We start from the raw sequence: 20,282 nt of genomic DNA, 5'->3' as shown, positions 1-20,282 counted from the left end.
CATAGACTCAAGGACCAAATGATCACTTCCTGTGCTGTACTATTCTGTGATACTGCGCTTTCATGGAAGGCATTTTTTTCTCTCTTTTTTTGGACTAGTGCTTTCCCAAACGACGCCAAGGAACTGCTAGACAATGAAAATGATGAACCTCCTAAACGGACAGCATCTTTGATCCGAAGTTACAGTGTAGGTGGTCCATTGCAAAACTTGGATGTGTCTCAGCGGCCTACACATGGTATTTCAACAACCAGCCTCCCAAACAGCCTGCAGGAAAGTGTGGTAAGTGGTTAATGCAGCCAGATGTGAAATGAATTGATGTAATGGAAAGCTTGTCCGGAAAAGTGACTTTTGGATTTAGTACTACCACAAATTTGCTCTGAAATAATTTACATTTTGAATAATATTTAAGTAGATGTACGATATAGTTGATAGGAGATCATTTGACTAACCATAGAAACTTGAATTCCTTTTTGTAGGAAGCTAAGTCCACCAAATTAATTATGCCTGTATATAAATCATTTTCTTGGAAAATGGATTGAGTTGATTGACAACTTGTCCACACTGATCAAAGTTGCTCAAGAGACATGATTTATTATTTGAGGCTAAGGCTGAACTATTTCACATACAAAAGTAGTAAACATAAAGTTACCAAGGGAGGCCGAGTGTTTCTGAATAAATTGAATAGAAGGATCTGGTGAGAAGGAAGGAAGATGGGGCTAAGACCATCAAAAGTCGAATGGGTTAATTGAATCAGACCTTTTCCCTTTTCTAAAACTATCTGCTTTTTATGTACAGTATAAAATCAATTTAGTTTTTTTGGCATAAGTATCACCTGGTTGATTTCTAAATTGTCATTTTAGTTTCCCTGTTCCTATCTGTACAGTTCAGGTACTCTCCAGTTGAACTTTCTGAATTTGTTTAATGAGAGACAGCTGGTACAATTGTGTGGCATTCAAGCGCTGGAACTTTCTTTTTATTTCTATTATAATTGTTAAAATTAAAATAATTGGCTAAGACTTGGCTAAAGTTAAAATATCTTGTTGAATGTGGCTCCACAAAAATCAAGGCTGACACTCTAGTGCAATACGGAGGGAGCACTGCACTATTGGAGGTGCTGTCTTTTTTGGTTGAGACGTTAACCCTCTTGCTCAGGTGGCGTTAAGAGCCCATGGCACATTTCAGAGACGAGCAGGGGAATTATCACTGCTGTCCTTGCCAATATTCATCTCAATCAACATTTCAAACAGATTATCTGGCTGTTATCACAATGCTTTTTGTGGGAGCTTGCAGAGTGCATATTGGCTGCTGCATTTCCTACATAAGAAAAATGACTACTTTTCAAAAAGTACTTCATATCTGCAAAGTGCTTTGAGATGTCTGGTGTTTGTGAAAAGTGCTATGTAAAATGCAGCTTTTGTGCAAATCCATCATGGAAAATTGTGAAATTGAGAGTTGGGAGGGGAAAAAAATTCATTAATATCCTTGAGAAAAGTGTCTCTGCCTTTCATGTGAATCTAGGGTTTCGCTAAGTGACTGACTGACTGTTCATGCCATCATATGTGGTATAGCCAGCCACTCGGTCCAAGAAGTGCCCACCGCATATTTAAGCAATTGACAACAGATAACATGACCTTACCAATGTTATCTATGTCCCACAATGCTTGTATTGGTAATTGCCCAGCATTTCTAAATTAATTAATTAATTAAATAAAACTGAAGTGCTGTGTACCAGAGTTTGAGCTATGTTCGGATAAAAATTCACTTTGCCTTAACAGCAGTATTAATTTTTAACAATTCCTCACCCCCCCCCCCCCCCCTCCCCAGCCCACCCAAATTGGATTTCAGCTTTGCCTTGTGCATCTTTTATATTTGCTTGATTAGGCATTAAAATAAAGCAGATTATAGAGGACCAATGTTCATGCTTCTCTTCATTTTTGCTTTAAGTATTGGTCTGGAAATAGAATGATTGTCATTTAGATTTTTGTTCTGAGGGGCTTGATCAAGCAAACGTCTGCCATGTGCAGAAAGCTATCACTGCTTGAGTCTCCAAATCAGACAACTAAGTTGGTACGTGATGCAGAGCACTTGATTGCTTTCCATTTGGACATATGCCACTTAACTGAAGTTGACTGGGTACAGGTTGACAATGGTCCAAATTTAGATGGGACCCTCCCAACTGTGTGCAGTGACCAGCTGAAATTGCTCAGCATACCAGCACAGGTAAGCTTTCTATTGTCTCGACGGTACCATTCTTTCTGTTCTCGCATTGAATTATTTTTTTTTATTCGTTCATGGGATGTGGGTGTTGCTGGCAGGGCCAGCATTTATTGCCCTTGAGAAGTTGGTGGTGAGCTGACTTGTGAACTGCTACAGTCCAAGCGGTGTGGGTACACCCACAATGCTGTTAGGAAGGGAGTTCCAGGATTTTGACCCAGCAACAGTGAAGGAACAACGATCTATTTCCAAGTCAGGATGGTGGGTGGCTTGGAGGGGAACTTCCAGGAAGTGGTGTTCTGCTGCCGTTATCCTTCTAGGTGGCAGTGACCATGGGTTTGGAAAGTGCTGTCTAAGGAGCCTTGCTGAGTTCCTGCAGTGCATCTTGTGGATGGTACACACTGCTGCCACTGTGCAGCAGTGGTGGAAGGAGTAAATGAATTTCAGGCTGATCTGGAGCCATGTATGGAGAATGAGTGACTGGTTGTCCCCTTCAGATCCCATTAACAAACCAGGTTGGCTAGATAAACATTAACAAAATTTATATAGCTTCTTCTCACATAGCAAAATATCTCAAAGAACATAATCAAACCAAAATTGACACTTAAGGCAAATGAGACTGTGGAATGGATAACTAAAAGCTGAATCAAAGAGATTAGTATTAAGGAATGGCATAAAGGAGGTGGGAGGCAGATGTTCAAGGAGGAAATTCTAGAGCTTGGGGCCGAGACAACGCAAGGGATGGCTACCGGTGGCCTCTTGAGCAAAGGGAGGAATGCTCAAGAGGACATAGTTGAAAGAACACAAGGTTCTTGGAAGATTGTAGGACTGGAGGAGGTTAGAGTTGGGGAGGGGCAAGAAAGGATTTGAAAACAAAGGTTGAGGATTTTGAAATACAAGTTTTTCTGGACCAGGAACCACTTAAAGTCATTAAGGCCAAGGGTGATGGGTGAAAGGGAATTGATGTGAGTTAATGCAGCACAGTTTTGGATGAGCTCAACATCATTAACTGTTTCCTGGAGCACTGACTTGATGAGTTCACGTTTTGGTTTATCAGGTCATCTGCCAAGGCTTGATTTGATTTTGATGTTCCATTGTCCAGTGTATCATCTTCAAGCCATCTATACTTCCTTGCCCCTTCCCTCAGGATGCCAACTTATTCTGAGGATTCCTGAAACTGGTTTCTGTTTTAGTTTTTCTTTCAAAAGTAAACCTACACATTTAGTTTCTGATGAATACTGTAAATGAATATATGAATTCACTGTACACCATTTTATATTTGCTCAATAGGATTCTGTGGGTCTTAAAAGCAGACCTAATCCAAAACCTGTGTCTGTACCATATCTGAGTCCTTTAGTGCTGCGTAAGGAGTTGGAGTCTCTTCTGGAGAATGAGGGAGATCAGGTGGTTCACAGCTCCAAGTTTATCAACCAGCATCCAATCATTTTTTGGAACCTTGTTTGGTATTTCAGAAGGCTCGATTTGCCAAGCAACTTGCCAGGTCTCATCCTGACTTCCGAACATTGCAATAAAGGAATGCAGGTATATAAGACGTTAGTGGCCATTTTATTTTGCGGTAACATTCATAAATTATACCTTGACAAGGCACAATTTGTCAGCATACCAAATTGTGTGTTATAACTAACACATGCTAGTCTGAATATAAATCTTTATTTTTAAGTATTCAGTCACTTGTGTATGCACTGCAGTTTGGTTAAGAGGGCTATTATGATTAATCCTTGTACCATTATAATATGTTAGTGTGATGAAAGAAAGTGCTACAGAATGTTTGAGAGTTGGACGCGGTGTTCACTTATTTTATGGGTCACCTCTAATAATTGAAATTCCTTGAGCTTGTGGTAAATTTTAAACTCTAATGTAGTAGCCTGAAAATGCAATTGAAGAGCAGTGTTGCTTTCTTCAACTTGATAGCTTCCATGTCAAGTAGGACACTACAATTATCATGAGAAGGAACCAATGATGCTTTGTCTTTAAATACTTATTCAATAAATGATTTTGATTCTCACTCTCCAGAATGTACAGCTGGGTTTTCTGAACTTTGTCAATGGTCCACATACTATCCAATTTATGGCATATGAGCCCACAAAGCCCAGGCAATTTGGTTCTATTTGTGCTTATGTTTCTAGACGCTGGTTTGTGCTGTTTGTATTTCATGGATTTGTAAGTTTGGAAGTGGACCATCTTAACGCTATTTATTTGGTAAATAAATTGAAAATTACCATAGCAATATCAGTTAGCATTTGAAAATTGATTGAAATATTTAAGCTTTGTATTGGGCTCTGTGGTATGCATCAAAGTAGCTCATAGACATTTGGACTTTGATACAAAGCGTACTCCTAATGGCACCAGCTCCTTCTACCTTTGTGGGACATGAATGAACTGATAGTATCTTTAAATCTGTGTAGTTTACAAACTGTTTTAATGACTTTTCGTGACTATTTATTTTCAAAATTAAAGTTTTTCATTTAAGAGAATGTGACGCATACATTTTGGACATCCATATTGAGTATGGCACAGTGAAATGCAGAGTAACGTACATTTGAACATAGGAACAGGAGTAGACCATTCGGCCTCTTAAGCCTGCTCTGCCATTCAATAAAATCATGGCTGATCATCTTGTGTTTCGATTTCCACACTCCCATTTACCCCCGATAATCTACCTCTGCTTTTAAAAATATTCAATGACCCCGCCTTCTGAGGCAGTCTGTTCCAAAGTCGCACAAACCTCTGGCACAAAAATTCTCCTCCATTCCAGTCTTAAAAAGGTGATCCCTAATTTTAAAACAGTGCCCCCCTAGTTCTGGACTCACGCACAAGAGGAAACATCCTTTCAACATCCACCTTGTCAAGGCCATACAGGACTCTGTATACTTCAATCAAATCACCCGTTACTCTTCTAAACTCCAGTGGAAACAAGCTCAGCCTGTCCAACCTTTCTTCAAAAGACAACCCACTCATTCCAAGTATCAATCTAGTAAACCTCCTTTGAACCGCATCCAATACATTTACATCTTTCCTTAAATAAGGAGACCAAAACTGCAAACTGTATTCGAGGTGTGGCTCTGTATAACTGAAGCATAACATTTATCCTTTTATGTTCAATCCCCCTCATAATAAAAGGATAGCATTCCACTATCCGCCTTAAATTACTTGCATACTAACTTTTTGTGACTCATGCATCAGAACACCTAGATCCCTCTGCACCTCAGGATTATGCAGCTATTCTCCATTTACGTAATACTCTTTTTTGTTCTTCCTGCCAAAGTGAACAACTTCACATTTTCCCACATTAAACTCCATTTGTCAGATCTTTGCCCACTCACTCAACCTATCTATATCCATCTGCAACCCCATCATGTCCTCTTCACAGCATACTTTCTTACTTATCTTTGTGTCATCTGCAAATTTAGCTACCATGTCTTCGCTCCGCTCATCTAAATCATTGATGTAAATCATTAAAAGATGAGGCTCCAGCACAGACCCCTGTGGGACTCCACTTGTCACATCCTGCCAATCTGAAAAAGACCCTTTATGCATACTCTCTGCTTTCTGCCAGCCAGCCAATCTTCTATCCATGCTAAAATGTTACCCCCTACACCATGTGCTTTTATTTTCCATAATAACCTTTGATGTGGCACCTTATCAAATGTCTCCTGGAAATCCAAGTACAGTATGTCTACAGGCTCCTCTTTATCCACTGTGCATGTTACTCCTTCAAAAAACTCCAATAAATTGGTTAAACATGATTTTCCTTTCACAAAACCATGCTGCCCCTTCCCAATTAGCTTGAGCTCTTCTAAGTGCCCAGCTATAACCTTTTAATGATCGATTCTAACAACATCCCCACAACAGATGTCAAGCTAACTGGCCTATTTTCCTGTTTTCTGCCCCCCCCCCCCCCAACCAAATAGAAGGGTTACATTTGCTACTTTCCAGTCCGATGGAACTTCTCCAGAATTTAGCAAGTTTTGGAAAATTAACACCAGCACATCAACTACCTCATTACCCACCTCTTTTAAGACCCTTGGATGTAGTCCATTGGGACCCGGAGACTTGCCAGCCTGGAGCTCCATCAATTTGCTGAGTACAGTTTCCCTAGTGATTTCAGTTTCACCAAGTTCCTTTCTCCCGTTCACCACCTGATTTGCAGCTATTACTGGAATGTTTTTTGTATCCTCTACAGTGAAGACAGAAGCAAAATATTTGTTCATTTCTTCCGCCATTTCCTTATTATCTACTACTAACTCCCCACTGTCACTCTCGAGAGGACCAACACTCACTTTACTTACTCTTTTCCTTTTTAAATGCCTGTAGAAACTCTTGCTAGCTGTTTTGCATTTCTAGCTAGCTTCCTCTCATATTCTATTTCTTTCTCCTGGTTAATCTTTTAGTCATTCTCTGCCGTTCTTCATATTCTGACCAATCTCTGTGCTGCCACTCATCTTTGCGGAGTTGTGTGCTTTTTCCTTAAGTTTGATGCTTTCCTTAACTTCTTTAGTTAACCATGGATGGTGAATCCTCCTCTGAGAATTTTTCTTTTATAATAGGAATGTACTTATTCTGAATACTCTGAAATGCCCCCTTAAATGCTTGCCACAGCTTCTCTATTGATTTATCCTCTAGCCTAGTTTCCCAGTTCACTTCAGCTAGCTTAGCTTTCATCCCCACATAGTTGCCCTTATTTAAGCTTAAGACACTAGCCTTAGACCCACTCTTCTCCCTTTCAAATTGGATGTAAAATTCAATCATATTGTGGTTGCTGCTACCTAGGGATGCCTTTTACTCTGAGGTCATTATTAATCCTGTTACATTACACAATACAAAGTCTAATATAACCTGCTCTCTGGTTGGTTCCAAAACATGCTGCTCTAAGAAACTATCTCGAAAGCATTCTAAGAACTCGTTATCCAGGCTACTACTGCCAATCTGATTTTTCCAGTTTATATGTAGATTAAAATCTCCCATGATTATTGCTGTTCCTTTATCACAAAAACACAATATTTTCTCTTGAATACTTAGTCCTACACTGTGGCTATTGTTAGGGGGCCTGTAGACCACTCTGTGTGCCATTGTAACAAGTTTCCATAGTGCACAACAGCAATTCTGAATTTGCTGCTGCTATGCTCTAAGGTGGTCTGAACTTTGGTGCTATATCCCACTGTCTATGTTTACATAAATTGGTTGAACAAATGTAAGATGATTATGTACCATAGGTATGGTAACAAAATGAAAATAATATCTTTGATTGCTCAAAGAATAAAAATAGATGAAACTTGTGAATCATTACATTTGGAAGCAAAGGATAACTTGTCATTTTTCTCGTTGCAACTATATTTTAGTGCTATTAACTTTCATTATATAATTGCAAAAGTGGACATCTAATTAGTTAGAAATATGCATACCACAGCAATTACAATGGTAGACAGTCATTTCATTATGAGCAGGCACTAAAATTGTCCTGGAAAAGATCAGCATTAAGTACTTGCTAAAATGAAGTAAAACTATATTGATGTGAGAAACAATTTATGTAATGATACACTTGCCCTGTGACACAGTATTGTAACTCCTTCACTTCACTCATACAGGATAGGGTAAGTTGTTAGCTCATATTGATGGGATGAAAGCGTTTTTTAGTTCCAAGGGCCTTGTCTCCATTCAGTGGGCATAGTCCTACAGCACAATTCCTAATTTGGCAGTCTTACTCTGAATCCACAGGATGATTTGCTGTGTTTTAGGGGCTGAGACCATTGTGGAAAAATAGAGCTTTACTCTGATTTTGACAGTGCTTTTCCTGACCTGGGAGTGCTTGCTGCTGATTATAGATGGCTGAAATGAGGAGTGTTATTTCTCTAGCAATAACATCTTCAGATGCGCATAATTGTTTTCAATGGGGGTGGTTGAGAGTCAACTGAAAGGGTAGGAAAGACAGCTGCTATACTAATCTGTTTTATAACAAAAAATCAAGTGCAGCCATAAACGTCTGCAACCTACAACAAACATTTTGCCCAGTATTCAGCTCTTACACACCAACTCCTACATTATCTTCAACCAGACAAATGTTATTGGTACTGCAATGAAAACTCAATCTGCCCAGGGTTGTTACTACATACATGTGCAGCAGTAGAGACCTTGATAGCTAATCATTCTATTCTTGAAATGTAAATGGTTTTTGGCTGCCACACAAGGCATGAGGAACCTTCATAATTTGATTGCTCATGGATTATGCAGTTTCATATGCTATATACATTATCAAAATTCTCTAAACTGAATAGGAGCAGTTATTTTTCCTCTGACAGTTTATTAGTTCACTTGTGCATTTTAAACATGGAAAATAGTTCTCAAATTATGTATTTTCCCCCCTAGTTGTCACAGTCAAGTCTTTCACAGGACAGCAAACTGGTTTACATCCAGCTACTTTGGGATAACATTAATCTTCATCAAGAACCTGGTGATCCCCTGTATATACGTTGGAGAAACAGAAGTAAGTGACTGAGATGGACTATGCAGGATAGCATTTCTTTTTTCTTTTGCATTTACTTGGTGTCCCTGTTATTACTTAATTTGTGGGCTTGTAGTTTGCCGAACAGCAAATGCAACACCAGTAGATATTGTTCTCCCAACCCCCATCAAAATAAAAGTCAATTTAGAAGAAATACTGATGTACAGGTCACTCATTTTATCATTACCACCCAGCTGTGTAAAGCCCAGGAGCAGTAAGTGAATTTGTAATCCAAATTCAATTTGACCAAATCAATTTCAGTTGTTGCTGCTTGGAGCAACACCCCAAATTTGAATGTATAAATAAGTGGGTGAAAGTTGGATCCCAATAGATGGGAATATGTTCGTTAAGGAACTGTGAACACAGGAAATAAATCACAAGCAAATACTATTTAGATCAGCAGTTGTTTCTGTACAAAATAAATTACATGTACAAAGCTTAAGTTGATTGAAACACTACTTGGAGAAAACTGTGTCATGGCTTATGTAACAAAAGGCTAGTGCAGTTTGTTGTTTGAACGTGGCTGTAATAGTTTCATGTAGAGTTAAGATTGTTTGACAAGCGACATTAAAGTTTCTATCTAGAATATTGTCTGCTTTATCCAATTATCTGTTGAATTTCACAATCTGGTCTGGATCTCTGACAAATTGAATAGAATATCCATTGTATTGCTCTGAATGACTCTTGATTAATTGTCTCTGCTCCCGACTTCCCTGTGCATTCTAGCACTTTTTGGAAAGCCAAAGATGGACATTTTGAAAAGTTGTTTCTCATGTTCAAATTTTGTTCACCAAACCTCAAAGCAACATACATTGATGGTTTTCATTTGTAGATGTGCACTGCATGAGCATGAAACAGCAAAATAACTTTGTCATCAAAATGAATGCCTCTGGTTCTAAAATATCAAATTAATCTTCTTTATTCACAGACAAAGATGTGGCTGGTGGATTAACTCCAGATAGTCAGGTAGAGAAGAGTCCCCTGCATATAATCGTGAGAAGTATCCAGACCAATGATGTGTTGGGACCTATATGCCTACTCTTGAAGGAATCCAGCAAACACCTTGAAACCAAGCGACAAAGGTCAGAAACTCGTGAGCTCTTCTACAATATGCAAATTCTGAAAACAAAAATAGCCTCTGCCATAAACCTGTTTTTTTTTTTTAAAACATGCCTAATCTTCACCAGTAACTGCAGGTCTAGATGTTATGTTGTTCCCTGCATCTTAATGCTCCTGTTATATTTGTAGATTCTAATGCCTGTGAATAACTGCTGGAAACAGCCATTGCCTCAATTTGTGATAGTGTACATTAATGGTTTTAGTATGTATGTCTTGACAGGTTTTGATTCAGTAGCTAGATAGTCATTGGAATTTTTTTCTTTCTTCATAGGAGTATGTACAGGGAAATTCTCTTTCTTTCTCTGGTGGCCCTTGGGAGAGAGAATATTGATATTGGTAAGTAAGGCTAGATTCCATGTTTAATGTGTAGAATTTTCAGATTTGTTGCAGCCTTCAACCTTCTGAAAATAGTCCCCTGTCACCTGCACACTTTACTTTTGGAAATGAAATTTTAAAATTAAGGCAATCCTACTGTACAGTTGCTAGATGTTATTTATGATATGTATTGTATTAACCGATGCTATATGTTGTGACAATGGCATGCATTGTACCTCTAGGCTATCCTAAAACTTTTATACCAGTGCTGCAAGTTTGCCTATTAACCCCTGAATACATGCTAAATTGCTACTTGTTAAACAAGTGTGGAAAATATCCACAACATTTAAAGCTGCTATTAGGTACAGACTGGTGTGGGTACCATGGAAAATACTTTTCTGATCCGAAGTTCTTGCCAAAACATAAACTGAACTGAAATCTCCATCTCAAGATTGAAACTGAAGGTAATTTTCCCAATTCCAATAACACAGCATGTCCCAGTTTTGACATTATCCATGCCTGCTGAATAGCTCACCATTGGTATCTAGCACTAGAAGCGATGCTGATCTGCACTGAATGCTAAAGAAAAAGAGATGCACCTCGCAAACACCCTGAAACCAAGTGACAAAGGTCAGAATCTCATGAAAGCTCTTCTACAATATGCAAATGCTGAAAACAAAAATAGCCTCTGCCATAAACCTGTTCTTTTTTTAAAACATACCTAATCTTCACCAGTAACAGCAGGCCTAGATGTTATGTTGTTCCCTGCATCTTAATGCTCCCGTTTATATTTGTAGATTCTAATGCCTGTGAATAACTGCTGTCTTTCACAACCACAGGATATCCTAAAGCACTTATCAGCCAATGACGTTCTTTTGAAACGTAGTCATTGTTGTAATTTAGGAAACACAAGCTTTCCCCAAGCAGCAATATGATGATGACCAAATCTGTTTGTAATGTTGATTTAGGAATAAATATTGGCCAGGGCAATGGGAATAACTCCTCTCTACTCTTCAAAATAATGCCATGGGATCTTTACATCAGCCTGAGAGCGAGCAGATGGGGCCTCAGTTTAATGTCTCATCCAAAATACAGTGAACAGTGCAACATACTCTCAATACTGCATTGGAGTGTCAGCCTGGATTTTTGTGCTCGGGTCCTGGAGTGGCATTTGAATTCACAACCTTCTGATTCAGAGATGAGAGTGTTACCTATTGAGCCATGGCTGACACTTAAATGGTGTTGTTCGGCTTGTTTGGCACCAGTAACTGACATCGCCTGAGCAACCTATTAGCAAGTTGCAAAACTCTGTGTTCTGAAAACAAGTTGCAAGACATTTTTTTCAGATTAATTATAGGATTTTTCAAACCCTTGTGTATTGTCTATTATAATTCCTGAAACAGATGCTATACTGATGTAGAAATTAATTACTGGGGATGCTGGAAATCTGAAATAAATGTAGAAAATGCTAAAAATACTCAACTGGTCAGGCAGCATCTGTGGAGAGAGAAACGGAGTAACGTCTCAGGTCTCTGACCTTTCAGCAGAACTGAGAAAAGTTAGAAATGTTATAGGCTTTAAGCTTTGTGCAAGGCAGGAAGAAGAACAAAAGGGAAGATCTGTGATAGGGCGGAGAGTAGGAGAGAATAAACGAGAAGATTTTCAAGGTGCAAGACCAAAGGGAATGTTAATGGGACAAGTCCTTCTGAATACAGAATCACAGAATCTTAATGGTGTTGAAGGAGGCCATTCAGCCCATGTCTGCATTGGCTCTCCAACTGAGCCTTGACCTAGTGCCATTGTCCTGCCTTTTCCCCATACCCTTGCACATTGTTTGTATTCAAATAATCATCTAATGTCTAAGTAAAGAAACTAAAGATGCCTCTAGAGGAAATGTAAATGGCAGGATCCGGACCAGCTGCCACCTGAAAGCAAACTAAAGAAAATGAGAGAAACGGGAGGAAAAACCAACCCAGCAAAGAACAACAAAACAAAATGGGGGCAGCAATTAAAATCTAAAATTGTTGAACTCGTTCTTGAGTCTAGAAGGCTGTAATGTGCCAAGCTGAAGAATCAAATGCTGTTCCTTGAGCATGCGTTGCTTCATTGAAGCACTGCAGCAGGGCAAGGACAGTAAGGTCAGAGTGAGATCAAGATGAAGAATTAAAATGATAGGTGACCAGAAGCTTAGGATGTCAATCTGAACAGAGGGATTCCACAAGATCGTCACCCAATCTGTTTTTGGTTTCCTGAATATATAGGAAACCCACATCATGAGCAGTGAATATGCTGAATTGAAGGAAGTACAAGTAAATCACTGTTTCATCTAGAAGGAATGTTTGGAGCTGTTTGGAGCCTTGGAATGTGGTATAAAAGAACATGTGTTGTATCTCTTGTGCTCGCATGGAAAGGTGCCGTAGGAAAGGGAAGGAGTCTTGCAGATAATGGGGGAATGGACCAGGGTACTACAGAGGCAACAGTCCCTTTGGAATATAGACGGGGAGGGGAAGATGCATTCGGTGAAGGCATCACGCTGGACGTGATGGAAATGGCGGTGGATGATGCTCTTTGTTCAGGGAAAGTAGTGAAAACAAAAGTACATGAAATAGAATGGACATGGTCAAGGGCTGCATTTACCATGGTGGAGGCGAATCCTAGGTTAAGGAAAAAGGAAGCCATAACAGAAGCACAAGTATGGAAGGCATTAAGATCCAGTTAGGGACCTTTAACATTTAAATAGAAATCCAAACATCTCATTCTAACCAATAAAACTACATCACAAGATTTCACTTTTTTTAAACACAACAAACTTTATTGTATATAAAAGAATTAAATGAAAAAAGCACTAAACTTCATTTGATTATTACTACGTATGTTATACACTCAAGTTTACTACTTGCTTCCCCCGAGAATTCTCTTAGAAGACGTTTCAATACTTCAAAGTTAATTCAGCTGATTACTTTCTTTTGCAATAAGACAGAGGCCCACTGTAGATTCTCTCACTAGCTTCGAACTAGGTAATCTTCAAGTTCTGTCCCCTCAAAGACTCAAACTGAGATCAAGTCTCACCCACCTTCCATGTGGTAAATGAAGAAGTTAGATTTTTGCTGTGCTTACAGGGCACATTTATTTAACAGTCATTTACTTTGGCTATCTTCTCTGAGCTGCAAATTACGAGGTCCAAACTGCAACTAACTCTCTCAGCATTCAGATAAATTGAAAACCAGAGAGCATCCTACATTCCATCCATCTCCATGATGACGTAGCTTGCTCTGGGCTGTCCTCGAACTGACCTTTTAGATTAATTACCCCTCATTTACAATTCTTTTTTGATCAAATGAAAGTAAATAAAAGTTTTACAACTTTTCAAGGTTTACTGAATGCTTTTAAACTAATTTAGTTTTACCTCCCAAACAAAAACATCTCTCTGGACTGCAGACATCATGTCTCCAGCTCTTTTAGCTAAGTAGTTCCACCTGCTGTTTAATAGCTCCTCCTCTTCTATTCTGACTTTATTTTTTGTAAAAATGTCACCTTTTGAACTGCCATTTCTTGATGTTTTGGCAATCTAAAGCCCAATATTTAATTACCTTACACATTGCAACTTTAATCTTCTCAGAACTAAAGATTACTACTAAAATATTACCATGAGCTGCTTAGGGCTGGAGGAGAACTTGCTGTGGAAGGGGGAGGATCCAGCCATCATGGTCCATGTAGGTACCAATGACATAGGCAGCACAAGAAAAGAGGTTCTGCATAATCAGTATGAGGAACTAGGTACCAATTAAGAAGCCAAACCCCTCAAAGGTGGTAATATCTGGATTGTTAACTGAACCACATGCAAAATGACAATGGGCAAATAAGATTAGAGAGATGAATGCGTGGCTCAGACTGGTGTGGGACAAGTGGGTTCTAGTTCATTGGGCACTGGCACTAGTACTGAGGGCTGTACCATTGGGAAGGTCTACACTTGAACCGTGCTGGGCCGAGTCTTCTTGAGAATCACACAACTAAGGAAGTAGAGAGGGCTTTAAACTAAACAAGGTAGGTGAGGGATTAAGCTTGGGTAGATGTAGCAAATCAAGGGGTAGATTCAAGCATGAGAGCATAATAGTAATATGGGAAATGAGGGTCGTTGAATAGCAGGAAAGAACTGAGATTTTAAAAAAACTAAGAATACACCAATAGTCAAGACTAGATGTTAAAAGATAACAAAGGCAAAACTGAAGGCTCTCTATCTGTGGGTAGCATTCATAAAGTAAATTAATAGTGCACATTGAAGTAAATAACCATGATCTGATGGCCATTATGGAGATGTAGCAGCAGGATGACAAGGATTGAGTCTTGAATGTTGAGGGGTATATGACATTCAAGAAGAATAGGAAGCTAGGTAAAGGTGGAGGGGGCAGCTCTGTTGATCAAGGATGGCATTGGTGCAATAGTTAGAGATGACCTTGGCACAGGAGATCAGGATGTAGAATCAGTTTTTGGTCTATGTAAATAAATACATAGAGTCCAACATTCAACCTCGGCTGGAGTAGTGTGTCCAATTCTGGCCACCACAGTTTAGGAAGGACGTGAAGACTTCCGAGAGGGTACAGAAAAAGTTTGAAAATGGTTCCAGGGATAAAGAACTTCAGTTACATGGATAGATTGGAGAGGCTGGGGTTGTTCTCCTTGGAGAAGAGAAGGTTCAGAGTTTTGATAGAGCTGCTGAAAATCATGAGGGATCTAGACAGTAGATAGATAAACTTTCCATTGGTGGAATGGTCCAGCCACCAGAGGGCATTGATTTAACATGTTTGACAAAAGGACCATGGTGACATGAGGGAAAACTTTTTATACAGCAAGTGGTTAGGATCTGGAATGCACTACCCGAGAGTATGGTAAAGCAGATTCACTTGTGGTTTTAAAAAGGGAATTGGGTAAGCACCTGAAAAGAAAATTTGTGTGACTACAGGTAAAGTGCTGGGAAGTGTTGTTCTAAAGAGGAAGTGTTGCCCTTGACCAATGTACCTATACCCCTAGAAATTGGTATTTGGGAAAAGTATGTGCTTATAAAATGAAAATTGACACAGATTTGTTAAAGACAAATCATGTTTGATTAAATTCAGTTCTTTAAATTATGTGGTAGTAAGGGTAGTGCTGTTAATGTGATGTGTATATGGACTTTCATTTGACCAAGTACCGCATAATAGCTATTTAGCAAACTTAAAGCCCATGAAATTAAATCTACAGGGGCAACATGGATTCGGAATTGGTTAAGGGACGAATGAAGAGTAGTGATGAATGGTTGTTTACAGAAGGCATTTGATAAGGCGCCACATCAAAGGTTATTGTAGAAGATAAAAGCTCATGATGTAGGGGCTATTATTGGCATGGATAGAAGATTGGCTAGCTAACAGGAAACAGTAGGCATAAATAGGTCATTTTCTGGTGGGCAAGATGTAATGAGTGGTATGCCACAGTGCTGGGAGCTCAACCTTTTGCAATTTATATAAATGACTTGGATGATGACACAAAGATGGGGAAATAAGCTGAGGAGTACATAAGGCCACAAAGGCATATAGATAGGTTAAATGAAAGGGCAAAGATCTGGCTAATGGAGTATAATGTGGGAAAATGTGAAATGTCCATGTTGGCAGCAAGAATAAAAAAGAAGATATTATCTAAATGGTGAGAGATTGCAGAGCTCTGGGATACAGGGGGATCCGGGTGTCCTACTGCATGAATCGCAAAAATTATGCAGGTACAGCAAGTAATTAGGAAAGCGAATAGAATGTTATTGTTTATTGCGAGGGGAATTGAATACAGAAGTAGGGAGGTTATGCTTCAGTTATACAGGGCATTGGTGAGACCACATCTCGAGTACTGTGTACAGTATTGGTCATCTCATTTAAGGAAGCATGTAAATGCATTGGAAGCAGTTGAGAGAAGGTTTACTAGACTAATATCTGGAATGGACGGGTTGGCTTATGAGGAAAGGTTGGACAGGCTAGGATTGTATCCACTGGTGTTTAGAAGAGTAAGAGGCGACTTGATTGAAACATATAAGAGGGGTCTTGACAGAGTGGATAGGAAGATGATGTTTCTTGAGGGAGAATATAGAACTAGGGGTCATAAATAAAGGGTTACCCCTTTAAAACAGATGAGAATTTTTTTTCTCAGAGGGCCATGAGTCTTTGGAACTCTGCTTCCACTGCATTTCAAGGAAGAGAGCCTTTGAATATTTTTAAGGCAGAGTTAAATAGAGTCTTAATAAGCAAGAGGGTAGGTGGGAATGTGGAGTTGAGGTTACAATCAGATCAGCCATGCTTTTATTGAATGGCAAAGAAGGCTTGAGGGGCCAAATGGCCTACTCCTTATTCATGTGTTTATTTTTTAGGCTGCATTGAAGAATACTGTGATATTCATCAGGGGCTAGCAGTAGGACTGCTGCCCTTTTTAATATGTTAACAACCTGGACTTGGGTATGCAGGGCACAAGTTCAAAATTTTGCAGATGATGCAAACTCTGATATAATAAACAATGACAACAGACCTCCGGAGGACAGAGACTGAAAGTGGGCAGAAACTCGGCAGGTGGATTTTAATGCTGGGAAGGATGAAGTGATACGTTTTGGTAGGAAGAATAGGTGACAACATGAACTAACTTGAACAATTTTAAACCAAATGCAGGGAGATCTGGGGTGTATATCCACAAATCTTTGAAGGTAGCACAAGTTGAGAAGACTTTTTAATAAAAACCATATGGGACCCTTGGATTTACTATTAGAAGAACAGAGTACAAAAGCAAGGGACTTGTGTTAAATCTTTCATAAAACACTCATTAGGCACAAGCTGGAGGATAATATAGTTTTGGCTGTCAAACTTCAGATAGGATGGCAAGGCCTTAGCGAGGGTACAGAAAATATTTACTGGAATGCTACCAGAGATTCTGTGAGAGACTAGAGAAGCTGGAGGAATTGTTGGAGTAGAGGAAGTTAAGGGGAGATTTGATAGAAGTGTTCAGCATCAGGAAAGCTTTTGAGTGGCCGAAACATCAGTGGGCCAGTAAACAGATTTAGGATGATTGCCAAAATTACCAGACTGGGAAATTTTTTCATGATTTGTGGGGTGGTCTGGAATTCAGAGCATGAAAGGGTGTTGAAACATTCAATTTTAACATTCAAAAGAGTATTTAATAATACTTGAAGGAAAAAAATGTACAGCATTGAGAATAGCAAATGAGCTTGGGACCATGATTGGCCTAATGGCCTCCTTGCATGTTGAATCATTGTAATTGCTCATTGTCTGACTTCTGGCCTGTAGAGGTGTTAATATCTTCAAAAAAAAAATGTAAGTTTGAATGTATTACTCAATTGAATCCTAACCTGACTCAATACTTGTGATTACAGATGCTTTTGATAGAGAATACAGAGCAGCTTACGAGCACTTGACAGAAGAACAAGTGAAGGTGGCACTCCCGATTGATTCACCACCCTGTACCAAGATCGAGTGGTGCCGGAAGTGTTTTGAGCCTCCCTTCATCTAAAAAAAACTGCAATATTATTATGGAATTGAACCACTATGATTTAAGTCCAAAGTATGAATGTACAATCTTCAAACTAAGCATATGCATCTAGGTGATTAGAATTAAGATGTTGGTGTCTGTGATGATATGACTGCACAATTTGAGGTGCTGTTGCATTGTGAATAATGAAAGAACTGTTCACTGTTTCTAAACTTCTATGGAAGGGAGATTTAATAAAATGTAACTGCTAAACACTAAATGTCTTAAGGCAGGTCTGCCATTTCCTATCAGTGGTCTAGTAGTGCAGTGTTTGTACAAATATCACAGGATGGTTCTGACCATTTTGTATTTTTTAGTATCAATGACTGGATTTTAAGTTCTGGATTATTTTCTTTCAGTATAAATCAAGTGTTGAGATTCTACAATTCAGAATGAAATCACTAACCCTCCTATAATGAAACTAGGGGATCATTGGGTAATTGAGTTCTTTGTCTGTATCACTGAGGCATAAAACATTACATGATTGGATCGGGGCATTGGGGGTTGGTTGGGGAGGATCACATGCTTACAGTAAACAGCCCCTGATTGACTTCTATCTGTGCTATGCCCAGCTGATGCTTTATGTCCAGGTGGTGACAATGAAAATAGACTTTGTCTCTGACAGGGCAGTTCTTTAGTGTTGCATTTCTAAAGGGATGCTGTAATTTTATGCTGAGATTTTTGATGCATTCTGCAGTCGAAGCATAGTTGGAGTTCTCCTCCTCTCTATGGCATAAACCAGAGTAATTTAATTTAAAAAAAAAATATTGCTGACATCTTGTTTTTCAGGATTTAATAGTCTGAGAAAAATTATAAACGCACTGGGTAAATTGTGGCAGTACAAATAATATTGAAGGACAAAATTTCTGTTCTGATATCTATATGTAATCCTGTATCAAAGACTTTACACTGAGCTGTAAAATATTGATTTTATATTTTAACACTTCTAGAAAGGCAGATTGCATCTATGGTCCAAATCTTGTGCAGATACACAGCTGTTTTATGTGACAACTGTTAGTATAATTCTCTAAATATAATGTATGTCAACATATTAAGCAATTACTTGTTGAATAAAGGATAGTTATACAAAATTGTCATTTTTAATGGTAAAGGGACTGAGTATATAATATTACCTAGAATATACAGTGCAGAAACAACCATTTAGCCTGAAACTGTGTTGTGCCCCCTCCAACCCTCCGCATTTCATTTGCCTCCTCTCAGGTACTTCTCCTGGTTTGCTTCTGAAAACATCTAAGCTATTTGTCTCAACTATTTCCTGTAATGACAAGTTCCACATTCTAACCACTGAGTAAAGACATTTCTCCTTCACCCCTTATTGGATTTATAGTCATCTTGTATTTAGCCCTTAATTTTTGATTCTCCCACAAGTGGAAATATTCTCTCCACATCTGTCTGTCCAAACTATTCATGAATTTGAAGGCATCCGTCAAGTGTTGTTAGTCTTGAAAGAAAAGAGAAGTTGGAAATGTGTAGTAGTTTTGCAAGGACAGGGTCAAGGATTGGTTTTCTCAAAGCAATGAGCGTTGACAGATTTAAAGAGGGGGACAGTACCTGAAGATAAAACTGGCAATTATCAGCTAATTTGGGCATTGAGGGGAAGTTGGGTGGTCAGCAATTTAGTGAGAATAGGGCCGAGGAAGCAAGAAGCTGGTTTCGTGGACAAAATCAGGAGAAAATGCCAAATAGGTGTGATTTGGTAATATGCACCACACCACCTTTGATGCTCTTGACAGGATACATAATGGAAGATATAGCTATATGAGGAGGCTTCGTCTGGGATAGGCAATAAATGCAGGCCTCATTAGTTGCAATCTCATGAATTAATTTTTAAAATTCTAATCTCCATACTAGAAAAAAAAACAGCAGTGGCATAAGTGCTGTCAAAGATGGAACAGGTTGTGGCCGTCTTCATTAAAGTCCTTGAACATGTTTCTCCGTCCCAAATCTATACCCTTCTTTTCTGTAACTTCTTGTTTGAATCCTTCCAATTGGGGTGCAGTGAAACATGTTACAATTGAGGTTTATGGGAATGATGTTTTGGGACCTCCTTTAAATTTAAAGATAAAATGAAGGGGGTCATGTGACCTGTCCTGAAGTTTGCCTGATGGTAAGCCTGGGTGGCTTGAGATCAACAGAAGGCTTAGATTGTTTTACTGCGAAGAAGGTGCAAAGTATTTATGCTAAGAGACAATGGCAGCAGCCTGTGTGTCAACAGTGCCAACCCCAACTGCTCTTGATTTGAGTGACATTCTGGGCCATTTCAGAGGGCAGTTGAGAGTCAACCACATTGCTGTGGGTCTGGAGTTGCATGTAGACCAGACTGGGTAAGGATGGCATATTTCCTTCCCTGGAGGACATCAGTGAACCAGATGGGTTTTTCTAACAATCAATGATAGCTGCCATGCTCACCATTACTGAGACTAGCTTTATATTCCAGATTTATTAATGGAATTTAAATTCCACCTGCCATGATGGGATTTGAACCCATGTCCCTACAGCATTAGCTTTGACTTCTGGATTTCTAGTCTAGTGACATTGCCAC

At 39.1% G+C, this 20,282-nt stretch overlaps 1 protein-coding gene across 4 annotated transcripts in view; it reads left to right on the top strand.

The window, feature by feature from the left end:
• Positions 1-18,810, top strand: part of dennd4c (DENN/MADD domain containing 4C) — a 190,169-nt gene extending 171,359 nt beyond the window's left edge. For all 4 annotated transcript variants that reach the window (XM_078569631.1, XM_078569643.1, XM_078569635.1 and 1 more), the window contains 6 exons: positions 99-279; positions 3,505-3,756; positions 8,599-8,716; positions 9,663-9,816; positions 10,125-10,189; positions 17,565-18,810. In XM_078569631.1, the coding sequence (XP_078425757.1) occupies positions 99-279; positions 3,505-3,756; positions 8,599-8,716; positions 9,663-9,816; positions 10,125-10,189; positions 17,565-17,701 (907 nt within the window). In that variant the 3' untranslated portion in view covers positions 17,702-18,810. The remainder of the gene's footprint in view (positions 1-98; positions 280-3,504; positions 3,757-8,598; positions 8,717-9,662; positions 9,817-10,124; positions 10,190-17,564) is intronic.
• Positions 18,811-20,282: the final 1,472 nt, after the last annotated feature.

Source organism: Cetorhinus maximus, chromosome 2, assembly GCF_964194155.1.
Source record: "Cetorhinus maximus chromosome 2, sCetMax3.hap1.1, whole genome shotgun sequence".
Lineage (NCBI taxonomy): Eukaryota > Metazoa > Chordata > Chondrichthyes > Lamniformes > Cetorhinidae > Cetorhinus > Cetorhinus maximus.
The sequence above is the reverse complement of the archived record's forward strand: the minus strand, read 5'-3'. Positions and strand labels throughout refer to the sequence as shown.